The sequence below is a fragment of the Rhinolophus hipposideros genome (genome assembly GCF_964194185.1).
Source record: "Rhinolophus hipposideros genome assembly, chromosome: 20".
In the NCBI taxonomy this organism is placed as follows: Eukaryota; Metazoa; Chordata; class Mammalia; order Chiroptera; family Rhinolophidae; genus Rhinolophus; species Rhinolophus hipposideros.
This window is the reverse complement of record NC_138066.1, coordinates 13695024-13713375: the sequence shown is the minus strand read 5'-3', so window position 1 is coordinate 13713375 and position 18352 is coordinate 13695024. Positions and strand designations below refer to the sequence as shown.

Genomic DNA, 18352 nt, shown 5'->3' with positions numbered 1-18352 from the left:
CGCTTGACTATTTTAAACAAATGGAAAGCTGTTATTCTCTCCACTTCCTAAATATTCTTAATATACAAACTAACATTTTTCAGTTTTCTTTTTTAAATATATTTTTTTAAATTGGGGAATATTGAGGAACAGTGTTTCTCTCCAAGGCCCATCAGCTCCAAGTCATTGTCCTTCAGTCTAGTTGTGGAGGGCGCAGCTCAGCTCCAAGTCCAATCGCCGTTTGCAATCTTAGTTGCAGGGGGCGCAGCCCACAATCCCATGTGGGAATTGAACCGGGAACTTTGTTGAGAGCTCAGGCTCTAACCAGCTGAGCCATCCGGCCGCTCCCATTTTTCAGTTTTCTTAGCCTGAGATTTCTATGCTGTGTCTCTGAGATAAAAGCACAGAGCACTTTGCCAGTATTATTTCCATTTGTGACTGTTTTGTATATTAAAAATGTTTAAGGTTACTTCTGAATTATAAATACATAGTATGTTTAAAATGTGTATATAAAAGAATTCATCTGTTGTATTTAGGAAACTGTTGCATGCAAATTATTTTAATATTCTTAACTCAATAGAATTAAGTCAAAAGGCATGCTGATTAGTGGTCAGAATTTTTCAGTGTAATAAAAGAGGTCAAGACCCTGACACTATTCAAGAAAATGCAAAATCCAAATTTATTTACTGAGGAAGACTCCTAGGCTGTAATAGTTTGCTAATGACTTACATCTGAGCGGATGAGCATGAGGGAAGCTAAACATTGCTGGATCCTAAACCATATAATCTTCCAAAAGGCAAACACTATTCATGTCGTCTGGGCCCTAAATCCTGGGTTGGACCCTTGGGACATTGAGAAGAATGAATGAGTTTTACCCAAGAGAAGCCCTAGATCTCAGTCCAGTGAGAAAGAGACATAAGTAAAAATCACCTCTAATCCCATCACCCAGAGATAATCATATGCAATGTATTGGTATATTTACTTCTAATATTTTCCTGAAACTATTGCATGTAGAAATAGTTTCCTTCTTATTGTCATTATCTCATAAGAAGTGTCCCAGGCCCATAAACATGGTGCATAATATTTCACTTATTATAGGTACCATCATATGCTTAAGCATTTCCTAATTGATGGATGTTTAGACTCTGTTTTTAAAAACGTTGGGTGGCTGGTTGCTCTTAACAACAAGGTTGCCGGTTGGATTCCCACATGGGATGGTGGGCTGCGCTCCCGGCAACTAGATTGTAAACGGTGACTTGACTTGGAGATGAGCTGTGCCCTCCACAACTAGGTTGAAGGACAATGACTTGACTTGGAGCTGATGGGTCCTGGAAAAAAACAGTTACTCAATTAAAAGAAAGAGTTAAAAATAAAGTTTTTATTGTTCAGAGCTTCTGATCCATTTTTTCCAATTCAACCTTCACAAATTGCCCCTATGTTTTTTACAAAGACGGGGTACAAGTTCTAGTTTTTATTTTGTTTGTGTTTATTTGCCTTGCATGTTTCAGAAAGGAGAGAAATATTCAGGAACTTTTACTACAATAGGCAAAAAGCAAAAGCAACACTGTGCTTCTTTAGCAACATTGCGTGAATTAACAATGTACTAAAAGGTGGGGAGACTAGGTTTCTGCTAAGGCCCACCTTTGATGGGTCAACCTCCGGTAAGCAATATCTGTGAGAAACAAGCCTCCCCCTTTATTGCCAGTCAGGAAGGCACTGGAAGGCAGACACTGGCCGTGGTCTGGGTTGCTGCCATGGGTCTATCACTCCCTGTATGGTAGGATGGGTCCCTCAGGAGCCAAGGTCTGTTCCACAAGTCACTTCTTCCACAGCCATCCAGAAAGGAGGACATCCAGACCATGTCCACAAATTTGGACAAGGAATTGGAAAGAGGGAGAGTGGCAGCTGGTGCCCCTGCTTGCTTCTTTGTCTTCTTCATCTCAAGAATGGTGTAATAAACACCACACATGAACCATGCAGTGTAACACATAGAACGTAACCAGTGCCATAGACCCTGTCACGTATTTCTCTCCTTCAGGAATAACCACAATCCTGAATTTTGTGTTTATCATTTTCTTTATTTCCTTCATAGTTTTATTACATATATGTATCCTCAAATGTGTATATTATTTATGTTTGCAAATGTTTGGAATTGAATGTAAATGGTATCATAGTGTATATATTGTTTTTACCAGTTTTATTAAGGTATAATTTACCTACCATATAATTTACATGCAATTTAAAGCATACAATTTGATGAAATTTAACAAATGTATATAGTAGTTTACCCTGCAGAACAATAAAAATGCAGAATGTTTTCCTCATCGCCAAGAATTCCCCAGTGCACCTTTGTCATAGATACTTCCTTACACACCATAGAGACCCAGGCTGCCACACATCTGTATGTTTCTTTCACTATTTGCATTTTCTAGAATTTCAAACAAAAGGAATCATTTGTGCTTGGCTTCTTTCAAACAGTACAGTATTTAAAAAATTTATCTATGTTGTTGTGAATATCAGTAATTTGATCATTTCTATTGCAGATTGATATTCCATTTGTATCCATTCACCTGGTGGGCGTGTGGGTTGTGGGGTTTCAGGCTCCTAAAATGGATTTGGATGATACCTTCTCCTGGTGTTCACGTCCTTGTATAATTCCCACCCTCTGTGTGAGCTCAATTTGGGGACTTGCTTCTAACAAACAGAATATAGAAAAGAGGTGGGATATCACTTCTGAGATTAGGTATTAAAAATCCATGACTCCTCTCTCTCTGTGTCTCTCTCTCTCTCTCTGCATGTGCATGTCTGTCTCTTTCTCTGTCTCTAGTTATTGTCTCCCAAGCACTTTTTTCAAGTATACAATATAGTATTATTAACTATAGTCACCAGGCTGTACATTAGTTCTCCAGGCCTTATTCGTCTTTTAACTGAAAGTTTGTACTCTTTCATCAGTATCCCCCATTTCCTCTACCCTTTAGCCTCTGACAACTGCCGTTCTGCTCTCTGATTGTATGAGTTCGACTTTTTAAGATCTCACACATAAGTGAGATTACATATACATATATAGAATATATATACAAAACACATATAATACATACAATGTTAAATGATGACAAATTATCAATGCATTCAATGGCAACATTTCATGAAGGAGGCTGTACTGCTTGTATGTGAAGAGTTAGAAAGTGTCTGCCTTTCCTAACTTCAGACACTACCGTCTTCTTAAAGACAACCTGAAATCTATGTAAATTTACTAACAATTGTCACCCCAATAAATTTAATTTAAAAAAAAAGACAAAGGTCTTTAAATAGTTTAGTGCTTAGTTGTTCTTAGCACAGCAATGCAATTATTCCACAAGGTACTTTGGCAGCTCTTTAACAGAGCAAGAATAGGGGATTTTGAAAAATAAGGTCTTAAGAAAGCTTGTCATGTTAGGGTTAAATTTTAATAGGATGTGAATGTTTGAACTCTTACACTTTAAACACACAAAACCTAAGAATTACTAATTAGTTCAAAACAGTTTCTTGGAAAAACTAATCTGCAACAAAAACTTAGCATTCAATGTGAGCTCTCTATCTACAAGGGAAAAACAAATTAAGGATATATCTGTCTGCGGATAGGATAGGGGATGTAATCTGTCATAATCTTCTTGTCCAGCAGTATCCCACAAGCCCAGATTCACTGGTTTCCCATCTACCATAACACTGGCAGAGTAGTTTGTCAAAGACAGTGGGGATATGTTCTCCAGGAAATGCATTGGTTGTATAACTGATCAGTACGGTAGGCAAGTTTTACGTACCTACAGTTGTGTCTCCCACTATCATACACCTGATGGCCTGGCCTGCATATGGGTAGCTCTCTGGGGCGCTGCAGCAGTGGTTGGAGGCTGAGGTGAGAAGCAGTGAGCTGCAGGAGGGTGGGCCCACAGCAGCGGGCAGCAGGGGCCACCAGGTGCCCAGGCCCCTTGTCTACGCCGCCTCACTCTCTGCTAACTGGGAGCAGAAGCTGAGCCTTGGAAGTCTTGAAGAAACAGAATGATAGACCCAGGTCAGTCAATTATTAATTCAGAGTATGTTGTGAAAGCCAGCACACTCCCATGGCAACATTTAATGAGACAATCATCTTCTGCAGCCACAAGGCAGACAGTGCTGAAAATCTGAACTAGGACCTAATTGCAAGGGTGGCAGAGCTACAAAGGAGGCTGACTGTAACTCAGGTGGGTCTCCAATCCTAAATCCAGAGCCCTGATGGGGGAAAGACTGAGACCTTAAATCCTGGGATGGGGATGTTTGAGAGGTTGGGCATGAGGAATTGGAACCCCCAGACTCTCCTGAACTCACTTGGCTGGGAAAAGCATCCCTTTCCCGTTGCTAGAGATCAACCTCCTTTTGCCTGAAGATCATACAAGGACCTCATATGAATCAGATGCCTTACAAGGTGATTCATCTCCTCTTCAAGAGCTTCTTCCACTTCTTCTCAGTGCCTCCAGAATAATTCAGGTTAGGTCTCAGCATATTCTGATAAAAGAAATCCCACCTGTGATCCAAGAGGAAATAATTTACTTCCTGGAAAGAATCCCCATACCTGGATGTAGCATGCTGAATAATGGCTCTCAAAGAAACCTAGTTTCTCATCCCAGAATTCAATATTATATGGTAAAAAGGACTTGGCAGATGTGATTGTTAGGGGTCTTCAGCTGGGGAGACAATCCTGGATTATCCAAGTGGGTCCTCAATGTAATCACAAGACCTTATAGGAGAGAGGTAGAGAGATATTTGATTAGAGAAGAGAAAAAGGCAATATGACGATGGAAGCAGAGAATGGAATGATGTGGCCACAAGCCAAGGAAGCTAGGCGCCACTGGAAGCTGGAAGAGATAAGGAATGGATTCTCCCATGGAGACTCCAGAAAGAACTTTCCTTGCTGACGTCTTGAAGTTAGTTCTGTAGGACTCATTTTTGACTTCTGGCCTCCAGAACCATGAGAGAATACATTTCTATTGTTTTAAGTCACTAAGTTTGTAGTAATTTGTTATAGAGCAATAAGAAACTAATACATACATCCTGGCAGATATATCCAGGCAGAAACTAAAGGTTCCTCCAGTTTATAGAGGAGTAGGTGAGAGTGGATTGTAAGGACCAAAGGAGTAGGGTAGAATATAAAGCTGTTTACGGAGAGTTAATGGACAAGGGAGCACTTTCCATGAATCGCGATTTAACATCCTGGCAAGGATGCCTGGAGCTGGTCCTAATTATCTGCTGAGACGTCCCTTTGAAGCTGGATATTGATTATAGGGCCTCTTAAAGACCCACAGACAGACCAACTTTGGCAGGAGGGTGTCTTCCTCCAGGCCCCTGGTGGGCAGGAGTGTTCCCCGCCCATGTCTTCAAGGGGCAGAAGCTGGGTTATGGTAGGAGCTGGGGCCACTCCAAGATCCACAGGTGAACTGAGGTCAATGGGCCAACCTCTGGGGGCACAGAAGAAGAATCTGTCTTCTGGCGGGTCTCTAGACAATCAGGATTGTTCCTGGCCCATAACTATGGTGCTGGAGCCAAGTTATAGGGCTGTTTCAGTGTCTGCAGTTGGATCAAGGCCGGAGGGCCTGTGTTAGGGGCATGGATGGGTGTCTCTCCTACCTTGTCCCTGGGCAGGACTAGCAGCTAAGAGGGGCTGGAAGTGAGTCACAGGCCCCTTCAGCATTCACAGCCAGGGCTGAGGTTGGTAGGCCTATTACCAAGGCACAGGTGGTCATGACTATTGCTAGGTCCCTTGACAGATATTGCTGGCGACAGGACCAAGGCCAAGTGGGGCTGTAGTCAAGCTCACAGGGGAACCAGTCTGTTACCAGGTTTGTGGCCAGGATTACAGTCAGCAAATCTGCCACGTTGGCATAGGCCTGCTTTAAAACAGCCCTCCTCAGTCTTGGGCTCCAGCAGAGTCTCACAATCTCCTATCTAGATCCCAAAGCTCTCACAAAAGTACTTTTGTCCAAGTGTGGCTGGCAAATATTATTGCCGAGGGAAAAATATGATTGGGACCCTCCTTTTCTGTCATCTTGCTGACTATTATAGTAATACATGCAACCACATACAGTGTATATATGATCAAGCTTACATTTTTATTGTGTTGGGGCAATTTTTATCAACTGGTGGAAAAAGAACATACGCAAAAATAAATTCTTTAAAAATTTTTTTAAAATAATTTTTTAATTTTTTAATTACAGTTGACATACAATATTATATTAGTTTCAGGTGTACAGCATAGTGGTTAGACATTTATATAATTTATGCAGGTACCCCCTGATTGGTCTAGTACCCATGTGGCCTTATACATAGTTGTTGCAACATTATTGAATATATTCTCTAAGCTATACTTGATATCCTTGTGACTATTTTGTAACTACCAATTTGTATTTCTTAATCCCTTCACCTTTTTCACCTAGCTCCCCAATCCCCCACCCCTCTGGCAACTATCAGTTTGTTTTTGTTCTCTGTATCTATGAGCCCATTACTATTTTGTTTGTTCATTTATTTTGTTTTTTAGATTCCACATATAAGTGAGATCATACAGTATTTGTATAACCAGTGTTTTGAATTTTGTGTCTGGTAGATTGCTTGTCTACGTTTTGTTTAGTTTTTTTTCTGGAGCTTTGTTTTGTTCTTTCACTTGGGACATGCTTTTTTTGTCTCTCCATTTTGGCTGCCTCCCTGTATTTGTTTCTATGTAGGGCTGCTATGGCTCATGGTCTTAGTAGAGTGGCCTTATGTAGTAGGTGTGTTATTGGGTTCAGTGACACGGTTTTTTGGTCACCTGAGTCAGGTGTTCCAGATATGTCCCTTGTGTGGGTTGTGTTTGCCCTCCTGTTGTAGTTGTGTCTTGGTTGTTGTTTCCATGTCACTGGGAGGGATTGATTCTCAAGCTGATTAGTTGTAAGGACTGGCTATGACTACAGTGGAGGAGCTGTTATGCAGGGGCTTACCCTACAAAGCAGGATTTCCTTTGGTAGGACTCTGGTGTCTGCCTAGTCTGCCCTTTGGGTGTGTCATTCTTGGAGGTGGAATGGTGGTGCTCTGGCTCAGTCTGAAGCTGGCCACTGGGTGTGCCAGCCCCGGGGCTTCCTGGGAGGGGACCTGCTGCAGGCCAAGTTCAGCTGCAGCCTGTGCCAGCCCATGGCCACCTGGAATGAGCCACAAAGTAATCTACAGATGGCCACCACCTGTGCTGGGCTTGGAAGTAGCTGGGAGAGGCCAAGCCTTGAAAAACACAAGGCTGGCTGCTGCTAGTGCTGGTCTTGAGGCTACTCAGCAAGAGGTATGGAGCACACTGAGACAAGATGCTGCTAGTTTGGGGTCTGTGAACATTTGAGAGATTTTAGGAAAATCCAAAACATGAGCCAAGACAAGCCATTTGTATGGAAAAACCACTGGAAATGGCTTGGGTGAGTCTGCAAGTTGGGTTGGGTGGGGTCTCAGGGAATCGCCAGGGTAGAGAGAACAGTATTAGCCAGGTTGACAGAGACTCAGATATGGTGACCACCTGGGTCTGTATGCTGGGTCTGTATGCTGGGAGGGAGAGAGGGCTAAACAAAGGACAATGACATCTGCCAGCACTTCTGTCTGGGAGAAAGCTGCCTCTCCAGTCCTCGCCCTGAAGCCAGACAATTCAGTTACTCCCAGTATGTCTCTGGCCCCTTTTGAGCTGCTACCCCAGCTTTGGAGCTGAAAGCAAGTGAGTCTGTCAGCAGTAAACCCACACATGGGCCCTTTAAGAGGAATGCATGGGACTCCAGTCACCCTCTGTCTCACTCAGTTACAATCTCCTCTGGTTTTCACAGCCTGAAATTGTGGGGACTTCTCTTCCCAGCACTGAAACCCTGGGCTGGAAAGCCTGGTGTGGGGCTGGTACCCCTTGCTTCTCAGGGGGCACTTCTGCAGCCACACTATCTCTACCAATTTTTAACCTCTATAGATGGGACTGTTCTGCCTTTCTGCCCCTCTTATCAGTCTGAATGTGACTTTTTCTGTAAATCCTTCATTATGGGACTTCTGTTCTGCTAGACTTCAGGGGATTCTCAATGATGGTTGTCTGTAGTTTAGTTGTAATTTTGATATGGTTGTGAGAGAAGGTAAGCACAGGATCTACCTACTCCCCCATCTTGACCAGAAATCCCCTTGACTGCTTTTTAAAATAACATTTTTTAGCTGAAGTTCTTCTATGATATTGTTATAAATATTGCCATTGATTATGTTTTTGTAGATGATGAGGTAACTTAGCCTTAAAACCAGAACTGAATCATTTGTGAAAAATAGGAATGAGAAAGACAGCTGATGATAGTTAAAATGGACTTGATAAAACTCAAAAGGCGGTCAAAAAATTACTTATGTATTAAATACTTCATTTAAAAAGAAATGTAAAAGTACTAGAAAACATCACTGGCAAATATTTGTACAGCATTTAGATGGAAAAGTAGTTTTTTTCTAAGCATGACATAAAGCAAGATAAATTTCATTAAAATGTCCAACTTAATTTGGGCAAGAGACACCCTAAACAAAGTTAAAGACAGATGGGGAATTGAGGTATATTTTGCAATAGATATGTCAAAGAGATACTATACTAACATGTGAAGTGTTTCTACCAATCAAGATAAAGATAAACTACCCCCAAAAGGGCAAAAACATGAAGAGGCACTTTTGAAATAATAAATACAAATACAAATAAATACAGAGGGTGCCACAAAAATGTATACACATTTTAAGAAAGGAAAAAAAAACTGTATTAAAATTACACTGATGGTAACAACTTTGATGGTAACCTCTTGTAATTGCAGAAGTCAAACGTGACTTGTATTCATCTTTTGTTATTGGTATATATTGAGTGTTACAATTTTAATGCAGTTTATTCCTTTCTTAAAATGTGTATACATTTTTTTGGCTTCCTCTGTATGTAAACATCTACCTAACCACAATAAGGAAAGAAATTAAAATGTAAAAATAATGCAATATTTAATGTAATTATCAACATTTTATTTATAATACCCAGGGAAGTAAACAAGTAAGATAACAATCATCCTCGATATTTCCTTGCAAATTGCCCTGACAATTCTCAAACTGCCAATCAGGATGTAAAAATATGGTACACATTTTTTTGCAGATAGAAAGGCAGAATATTTATCAATTTTTAACTTTGCATTTCCTTAGTGTGAGTGCACACACACACACACACACACAAATTACTTTTATGAATTTAAGCAGTGAAAATAATTTCGGATGTATGGAAAGATATATAAGTAAGAATATTCTAGTATTATTAGCAATTATTTAAAACAAGGAAAAGACATTGGACACCAGAGGCTGGACATTAATGAATGCCAACTATAATTTTATATATATAATGTGATGGTTCGGTGTGGGGTCGGAGGGATGGTGGATGGGGGGAGGGGGGTTCACAGTGTGAGGGATATGGATGATGAACGTCTAAGTATTACCTTGTTTTGTACACCTGAAACTAATAAATAAATAAATTTATGAAAAAAAAATAAATAAAACAAGGAAAAGAAAAAAGGAAAAAATTTGGATTACATCAATAGATGTTTGGTTAAATAGATTATAATTTATACATAAAATGGGATATTATTGCATCCTTTAAAATGGATAACATAGATTTGTTGGTTGACATGTAAAGACTGATACGATATAATATGGACAGGGAGAAAAACAGATTACAAAATAGTATGGTGTTTGGCATACGTGTGTGTGTGTGTGTGTGTGTGTGTGTGTTCATTTGTCTGCAACGCTAACCACAAACTATTACCAATAGTTACTTTTAAAGAATGAGATTATTGTGGGAATGGCATAAAAGAGTAATGATGACATTCTGTAAATTTTGAACTTTTACAACATTTTACATTATATGTATGATAAAATATGCAGCAAAGAAATTTCCAGTTTGGAATAAAAAATAAGAGACAAATTCCAAAGGAAAAATTATTTTTAAAAAACCCTGTGATCCTGGAGGGTGGACAGAGTGCTGAGAATCAGTGTCCTTGGGTCATTCTTTATGATGCTGAACTCATTGATCCATTCCTCCCCAGTGATCCACACAAAATCCTCTCTTGAGGTTTTATGTGAGTGTTCATATGACAGAAAGGCCAGGGGCACAGGGATTTTTGGAAGTAAACAAAAATCTGTTTTGCAGCAGAGTGAAATGCTGGTGGGGTAGAAGCATTGATAGTGACAGATGTGGTAACTCTTCTGGGTAAAAAGAGTGAAACAGTCTGTTCATTCAGACTAGTAGAATCAGAGAACATTACAGGTGGAAGAACCATGTTGATAACGTTGTACCTCTATCAAATATAAGCTGAGAGAAGGTAAAGTACTTACTCAAGGTCAAGGGCATTATGGATGAGAGGAAGTGATGAGGTGAGAACCACGTTACAGGTCTTCCTTCACAGTTTCCTTGGAGAAAGCTATCTCTTTGCATCCTTGAAGTTTGTCTGGTGACCTAAAAAGGACCAGGAGAGAGCCATATTTCCCCCAAGTTTTTGACAGTATTGGCCGGCATGACCCAAAAGGCAGGAGTAAATTGATAAGTTGAGGAGTTAGTCACAAACGCTGATGAGATTTTAGAGATGTAGGTGGACAAAATACCAGCACTCCTTTTCTCCTCCTCCCACATCTGACAAAATTTCTCCCTGACATTCTAAGAGCACCTTCTGTTTAGAGAAGCAAAAAATGAGTCCCCTGTACACTTTTTAGCACTTTTATCAAAACTTAAAATATTGCTTTATTCTTGGTAGAGAAGATGGACTACAGTGATGATGTCAGAGCTGCCAGAATTGGTTATTGCTGGACAGTACATAATAGGAAGCCCACATCTCTGACCCCCTAATTTTATTACTCCACTTCCTTCCTCTGGTCATTTACCAGTTTCAAGGAATCTTATCAATCTCTCCATTCTTTCTCATTTTTCACTCTATCTCTCCCCCATTCAGTCCCCTTTTGCTTGAAATTCTATCTTATTTCTCCCTATTCCCCATATTTCGTCTTCATTTTTTTCTACAAACTCCCCCTTGTTTTGCTTTCCTCTATCATGTCCTCTCTCTTTACCTCCATCTCATCCCATCCTTCCAGTCCCTTCACCCCCATAAAGTATCATGGAGAAGCCAAGCCACAGGTACAGGCCAAAGGGAAGTTTTAGGGAAATTAATTGGGAAACATCAGTGACACAAAGAGATGCCAGGAATGGGCAATTAGTCCTAAAAGGATGCTAGAAGGAGAATTTAGCTACATGATACTGAACTAAAGGCTGGTAAGCAGCAAACAAGATGAGGTCTTCTTCTAGGTTAGAGACATATTTTCCTACAGATTAGAGAAATTTAAGGTGAGGCATCACCAAATACAACAGACTTGTATTTACAGATATGGATTGTCTTAACTAGGTTTGGGGACTGAGAGTGAGAATTTAGAGGGGAATTTTACATTGAGTATTCTAATTTTTTCAATCTTGAAATAATATTTTGATTGTAAATGCTTATCTTTTCAAAATATTTTAAACATGAGAAGGGATTGATGAGGAAATTTTATTTTTGTATGATAAGATTTATCATACGTGTTAATGGAGTTTTAAAATTTTTCACACAGGGATCATACCCTCCAGAGTTACTAGAGAATACATGACCATACAGCTCCTCATCTGTCCCCTCTATGTCCTCTGGCATCTTTGTGTGATAGGGAACAGATGAGCTGCTTTTTTAGGCTTGTAGAAGCCTGATGGGAGAAATAAAATAACTCATTTCTAAGCCTATGTTTTATATACAGACCAAGCATACGTGAAGTTGGAGGAATCAGATGACCCTCTGGGGTGGAGTTTGGGGGTGGGAGGTTTGTTGAGATATTTTTGGGAATCCATGCTATATGCAACTAAAGAATTATTCTTTGTGGGACATGAACATGTAAGCATTCAGGACTTCCTATGTTTCACTTCTACCCAGAAAAGGGAGCACATAGTGACTGACGTTGTAATTTGTCAAGGGGATTGACTTAGCATTAACTTATACAACCATTGCCTATAACTGGTCAGGGCTTCTTTGGGAAACAATAAGTATTATCCCCTACAAAAAAATCCTCATGCTCTTTAAAAGGAAAACTTTTAAAAGGAAAACTCTTTAAAACTTTTAAAAGGAAAACTCTTTAAAAGGAAAACTCTTTAAAAAGAAAAAAGGAGGAAGTGACTCTCAATATCTTATCAAGTGGGTGACTGCCTCCCGGTGAGCCCCCGCCAGAGGGCGCCCTGCACATCAGGGTTTCTGAGGCTATAGATGATTGGATTCAGCATGGGGTTAATGACAGTGTTAAAAATTCCAACAGCTTTATCCTTATCTGAAAGCTTGGCTGAACCTAGTCGCATATAGTTAAAGATACCTGAACCATAGAATATGGCAACCACAGTGAGATGGGAGCCACAAGTGGAGAAGGCTTTCTTCCTGCCCTTCACGGAGCGGATTCGTAGAACTGCAGCTGCCACATGGATATAGGAGGTGACAATGAGAGCCATGGGGATTCCTGCCATTATGAAACCAACAGCAAAGAGCAGCAGCTCATTGAGTTGGGTGCTGGAGCAGGAGAGCTGGAAGAGCTGTGGGAGGTCACAGTAGAAATGATTAATCACATTGGGACCACAGAAGTTGAGCGTGGATATGGCCACAGTGTGGGTCAGTGCATTGGTGAAGGCACACGCCCAGGACACCGCCACCAATATCCTCTGGACCGTCTGGCTCATGCGGGTGCTGTAGGTGAGGGGCCGGCAGATGGCCAGGAATCGGTCATAAGCCATGGCTGTCAACAGGAAGCAGTCCACACCGACCAACTGATGGAAGAAGAAAAGCTGTGTGAGGCAGGCTCCATAGGGAACTGTACGCTTGTGAGACAAGAGACGACCCAACATTGAGGGAACAGTGACGGTGATGCACCCAACATCGAGCACTGACAGGTTTCCCAGGAAGAAGTACATGGGGGTGTGGAGTTTGGGCTCCACCAAGATGGCTGCCAGGATGCTGAGGTTGCCCCCGACAGTGAACAGATAGGCAAAGAGGAAGAGTACAATGACAGCTGGTCGCAGCCCTGGCGTCTCCACCAAGCCCAGCAGGATGAACTCCGTATCGGCTGTTTCATTGGCCCAAAATGTTGGCTGCATTACTTCCTGCAAGGAAACATTCAAGGAGATAAAGAATCATTTTTCTTACTATGTTTATTCAAAAAGAAGAAATAGACTCCTTTCCATGTGTTGAGCCCTTTGCTAAGTTCCCCCTCTCCAAGTAAGGACATTCCCACTCCTAGGAACACACCACATTTATTAACTCTCTCACTACATTTATCTCAATAGCTTTACATCATTCTCAGTTGCAAGGACAGGAGCCATAACCACTCTGGACCTCCCTCCCTGTCTGAGCTGAAAGAATCTATTTGTAATGATTATGAAGGACAAAACCCTTAGGAAAAATAAATAAGTAGAATGTGTATTTCTGGATTGAACATGGCAGAGTAAATCTGGAATTTTCTCTTCTCAAAACTCATTCCTTCCCAAGACAAGCAGAACAAGAATAAAAATGTAGATTCTATCTTCAAAGAAACTAGTAAGTATGCAAAACTCTAATACACAAACTAGGTGAGAAGGCTTCAAGAATAGTGGAGATCGAATAAGAGAGTGACAAAGAGAGAAAATCCATAACTGTAGAAAAAGCTAGACAAGTACAATTCTCCATAGAAAAGGAGCACTCACTAAGGAACAAAAATAAAAAGCTCTTCTTTGCAATAATGGGAGGAGGTGCATAGTATGGCATCATTACCTTCTCTAATCCTGGATTCAAGAAGTAGAGGAGGGCTAAATGTCTCATGCATAGCCTATAGGCAGGCACACATCTTTCCTATGTTGAGCCCTCCTGTACACAACCCAATCTGAGACTGAATTAGCCTGGTGATGTCCACATGCGCTATCCTGGTAACTCCCTGATAGCCCACCCTGAAAATAAAGGGATAGAAAAAGATATTTCATGCAAATAAAACAAAAACAAAAACAAAAATGGGGAGCAATCCTTATATCAGACAAAATAGACTTTAAAATGAAGACTATAATAGAGACAAAGAAAGATATTACATAATGATCAATCCAACAAGAGAATATAATCGTAGTAAACATCTATGCGCCCAACACAGGAGCACGTGAATATATAAAGTATTGCTGACATGAAGGGAGAGATCAACAGCAATACAATCAGAGTAAGGGACTTTAACACCCCATTGACACCAATAATAATGAACATCAACTGTAATTGAAAAATGTAAAAAGGAGTGGAAAGGGGAAGGGGAATAAAAGGTTCAAATTTCCAGGTATAAAACCAATAAGTCATGGGGTTATAATGTACACCATAGGGAATATAGTCAATAATATTGTGATAGCACGTTACGGGGTCAGATGGTTGCTGGATTTACCACAGTGATCACTTCTTTAGGTATACAAATGTGCTGTACACCTTAAACTAATATAAGATTGTATGTTTAAAAAAGTAGAATTGTCTCAAAAAGAATGAACATTTTAATTTTTATAGATGCTCTAAATTGTTCTCTAATAAGCTCGTCCCAATAAAAATTTTCCCTAAAATTTATGAATGCCCATTTTTCACACTCTTTCTAGTACTCAATCTTTTTTCTGTGCTCATCTTTAGGTGAAATTAGTTTTTTTTTTTTTTAACTTTTAGAAGGGAGATGTGGTTACAGAATAAACAAAAGAGAAATGGACTCATAGATACAGAGAACAAACTAATGGTTACCAGATAGGAAGGGTTTGGGGAGTAGGTAAAAAAGGAGAAGGGATTAAGAAGTACAAATTGATAGTTACAAAATAGTCAGGAATGTAAAGTACAACTTAGGGAATATAGTCAATAATATTGTAATAACTACATGTAGTGCCAAGGGGGTACAAATACTGTATTCCATCATTGAAATTAGCAAAGAAAACTAAATTACTAAGAGAACTTCTCACACACAAAAAAGGTAACTATAAATGTCTAATTATTACATTGTTTTGTACACCTGAAACTAATTTTAAAAAGTAACTATGTGAGGTAATGGATATGTTAATTAACTCAACTGTGGGAATCCTTTTACAATGTAAATACATGTCAAATCATCTTTGTTTTACACTTTAAACATATTACAATCTTATTTGTCAGTTATACCTCAAAATTCTGAAAAAATAAAATAACATTTTATAAGTTTAAAAAAATGAAAAGTCCAGGAATAGATATAAAGTGATAAAAGAATTTAGTGCATGATATAAGTGATATCTTAAATTAATGGGAAAATGTATTACTCAATAAGTGCTATTAACAGGGGCAGTGACATAGCTATCTGGGAACAATATGTAAGTTGTATACACACTTCATATATTTTGCAAAAATAAATTATAAATGAATCAAATATTTCAATGTGAAAATTAAACCATAAAATTATTGGGAAAAATTGGAGAATTTTAATAGTGTAAGGTTGACTTAAAATATAGAAAAAACTTTAAAATAAAAAAATTGGTTTAATCTATTAAAATTCAAAATTTCTAGCAAATTAGCTAAGCTGGAAGTACATTTCCCAAATTCCATTCTGTGTATAGTTCCAGCTTAGGGTTGGCCTTAAGGAGAGTTTGCATAATAGTTGTAAGGTAGAAGTAAAAAAGGGAAATTTGGCAATATTTTTCAAAATTACCAATGTAATTTTCCCTTTACCTGGCAATTCCACTTCTGAGAACTTATTCAACAGATATATGGTCACATGTAAAAAGTGACATATGTATGAGGTTATTTGTTGCAGCATTGTTTGTAATAGCAAATAATTGAAAATAACCTAATTGTTCATTATTAGAGGGCTAAATTCATTATGGTATATCCTTACAAAGAAATACTATACAGCTGTAGGAAACAGCCCAGTCCATGCTGATCAAAGCCATATTGTTAAATGTAAAATACAATTTGTAGAATGAATATAGTATGATTTGGTTTGCATTAAAAAAGAGGAAAAAAATATACACACATACACACACATGCACACATATAATATAATATGCTATAATGTAATATAATATATACATTTTTTTTTTTTGCTTGTAAGTATATATCCAGAAGGTTACTTGAGAATCTGGAGGTATTGGTTTTTCCTGGGGAACAGGATTGCATGGGTAGGAGACAGTATAATAGAATGAATGAATGAATGATAAATTAGAAAACCAAAAGAAAAATAAGTCCATTTCAATAACCAAATAGATGGACATTTGAGAAAGTATAAACAAGAAAAAAATGGGTAAATACAATTACAAATTAGAAAGGGTTATAGTCAGAGATATTCCCTATGACTACATTACTTAAATGGAAAATTTCAATAAAATGGGCACAATGAAAGGGAAATATAAATGAAAATATATTTAAGAACAGTCTAAAAACCCAAATAAAGCAGAGAAAAGAAAGTGGAAAAATTTTCCAAAGAAATAATTACCCGAGTAGCAATCCCTAGGCTTATAAAACTGTTGAAAGATATTTTGTTTAAACTTTAATGAACAGAATATTATCATGCTATATAAACTTCCTGCAGCAGAGAAAAAAATTTGAGCACCCCACTACTTTTTATAAAGTTAACATACATTTGACACTAAGATCTAAAATGTTTTGGAAGAAATATATCCAATATTACTAGAGAGTAGCTTTAGTTATGAATATAGAAACAACATGCTAAATACAACTAACTACAGCAAATTTAAAAATCAGAATATTTGAAAGAATAATCTACCATTATTAAGGAGACCTCTGATAAGAAATTGAGGATGATTTAATATAAGTAAATGTATGTATATAATATATCAGATCAATTACCTAAAAGGTACTTCTTACAGGTCAAGATCCAGTCTTGATTTAAAGAAAAAACACCCACTTGTTATCTAGGAATCAGAGGATACTGCCGGATCCTTCCTAATGAAGAATAACAAATTATTCTGTGAAAACAGGAACAAGAGAAGAATCCCCCCCCATTACATCTATTTTTTTATCATTGTCCTAGAATCATTAGCAAAATTAATGTCAACAAATAGAAAAATCAAGTTTATATGTTGGATAGGTAGATAAAAAGGTTTTTGATTGTCTATAAGAGAAAACAAATGGAGAACTATTTTTTAAAGTAGCAAGATAAAAAACAAATATACAAAAATCTATATATTCCTTATATACCATCAGCATATGTTCGTGGAAAAATCATACAAAATACATTCAAATTAAAATTACAAAACTGAAATTCTTATGATATAAAGTGACTAAAGCAAGACACAAAACTATACAACAAAATATTATTTCAATATTAACACACAAATACACACACACACACACACACAGAAGCAACTCTTCATTACTTTTTGATTTGTCTACAGTGAATACAGATGATTTTTATAATGTTCTATGAAGTACCACCTCCTGGGCATGTTCATGTCATACCTACTAAATCCAACATCACAATAAACTAACTGAACAAAAAAGAAACCAGAAATCCCTTTCCCTGTGATATCTACTGTTCAGGCTGCCCCAATATCTTTAATACTGACAGTTTCCTGGGGATATTTCCTGATAATAATCACAGCTAACAGTTATGAGGAGACATACTCGGGGCTAGGCGCTGTGTACAGTTCTAAGTGTTTTATGTGTATTAACTCATCTATTCCTCAAAACTCATCTATTCCTTAAAACTCATGATTCCTCAAATGGAATCGAAACATGGATACCATTTTGATTCCTGTTTTACAGAGAGAACATGGGTCACATAAAGCAAGTTGCAGAGGCAGGATTTTAACCCAGGTAGACTGACCCCAGAGCCCCAGCTCTTAATATTTACACATACCCCATGCTAGGAAACACAAGTTGTCTTGAGAATCATAAAGCCATAAAGTCCTTCTCCTGTAATACTCTCTCAATCTATTCTGACTCATTCTTTTTTTTAAAAAAGCTTTTACTTATTTAACTGTGTTTTTCCAGGACCCACCAGCTCTAAGTCAAGTTGTTGTTTCAATCTAGTTGTGGAGGGCACAGCCCGTGTGGGGATCGAACCGGCAACCTTCTTAAGAGCACCGCGTTCTAACCAACTGAGCTAACCAGCTAACCCTATTCTGACTCATTTTTAAAACTCAAAGACCCACTCCCACACCCACTATAGCTGTGCCCTCGTAGATCCCAAAGTCTTGCCTCGCAGGCTGCAGAAGCTGAAGTCCAAATGAATGCCGTGGTGGATCACGGTCCTCAGCTGCCTCCTATTTTCCCTTTTCATTTTAACCCACATCATCAGATTGCAAACT

The 18352-nt window shown here is 38.6% G+C and overlaps 1 protein-coding gene across 1 annotated transcript; it reads right to left on the bottom strand.

The window, feature by feature from the left end:
• Nucleotides 1–12223: 12223 nt before the first annotated feature.
• Nucleotides 12224–13171, bottom strand: LOC308488862 (olfactory receptor 3A1; the record flags this gene model as incomplete). The annotated part of the gene is made up of 1 exon (XM_081029092.1): nucleotides 12224–13171. One exon carries the CDS (start codon nucleotides 13169–13171, stop codon nucleotides 12224–12226), a length of 948 nt encoding a protein of 315 aa, XP_080885218.1.
• Nucleotides 13172–18352: the final 5181 nt, after the last annotated feature.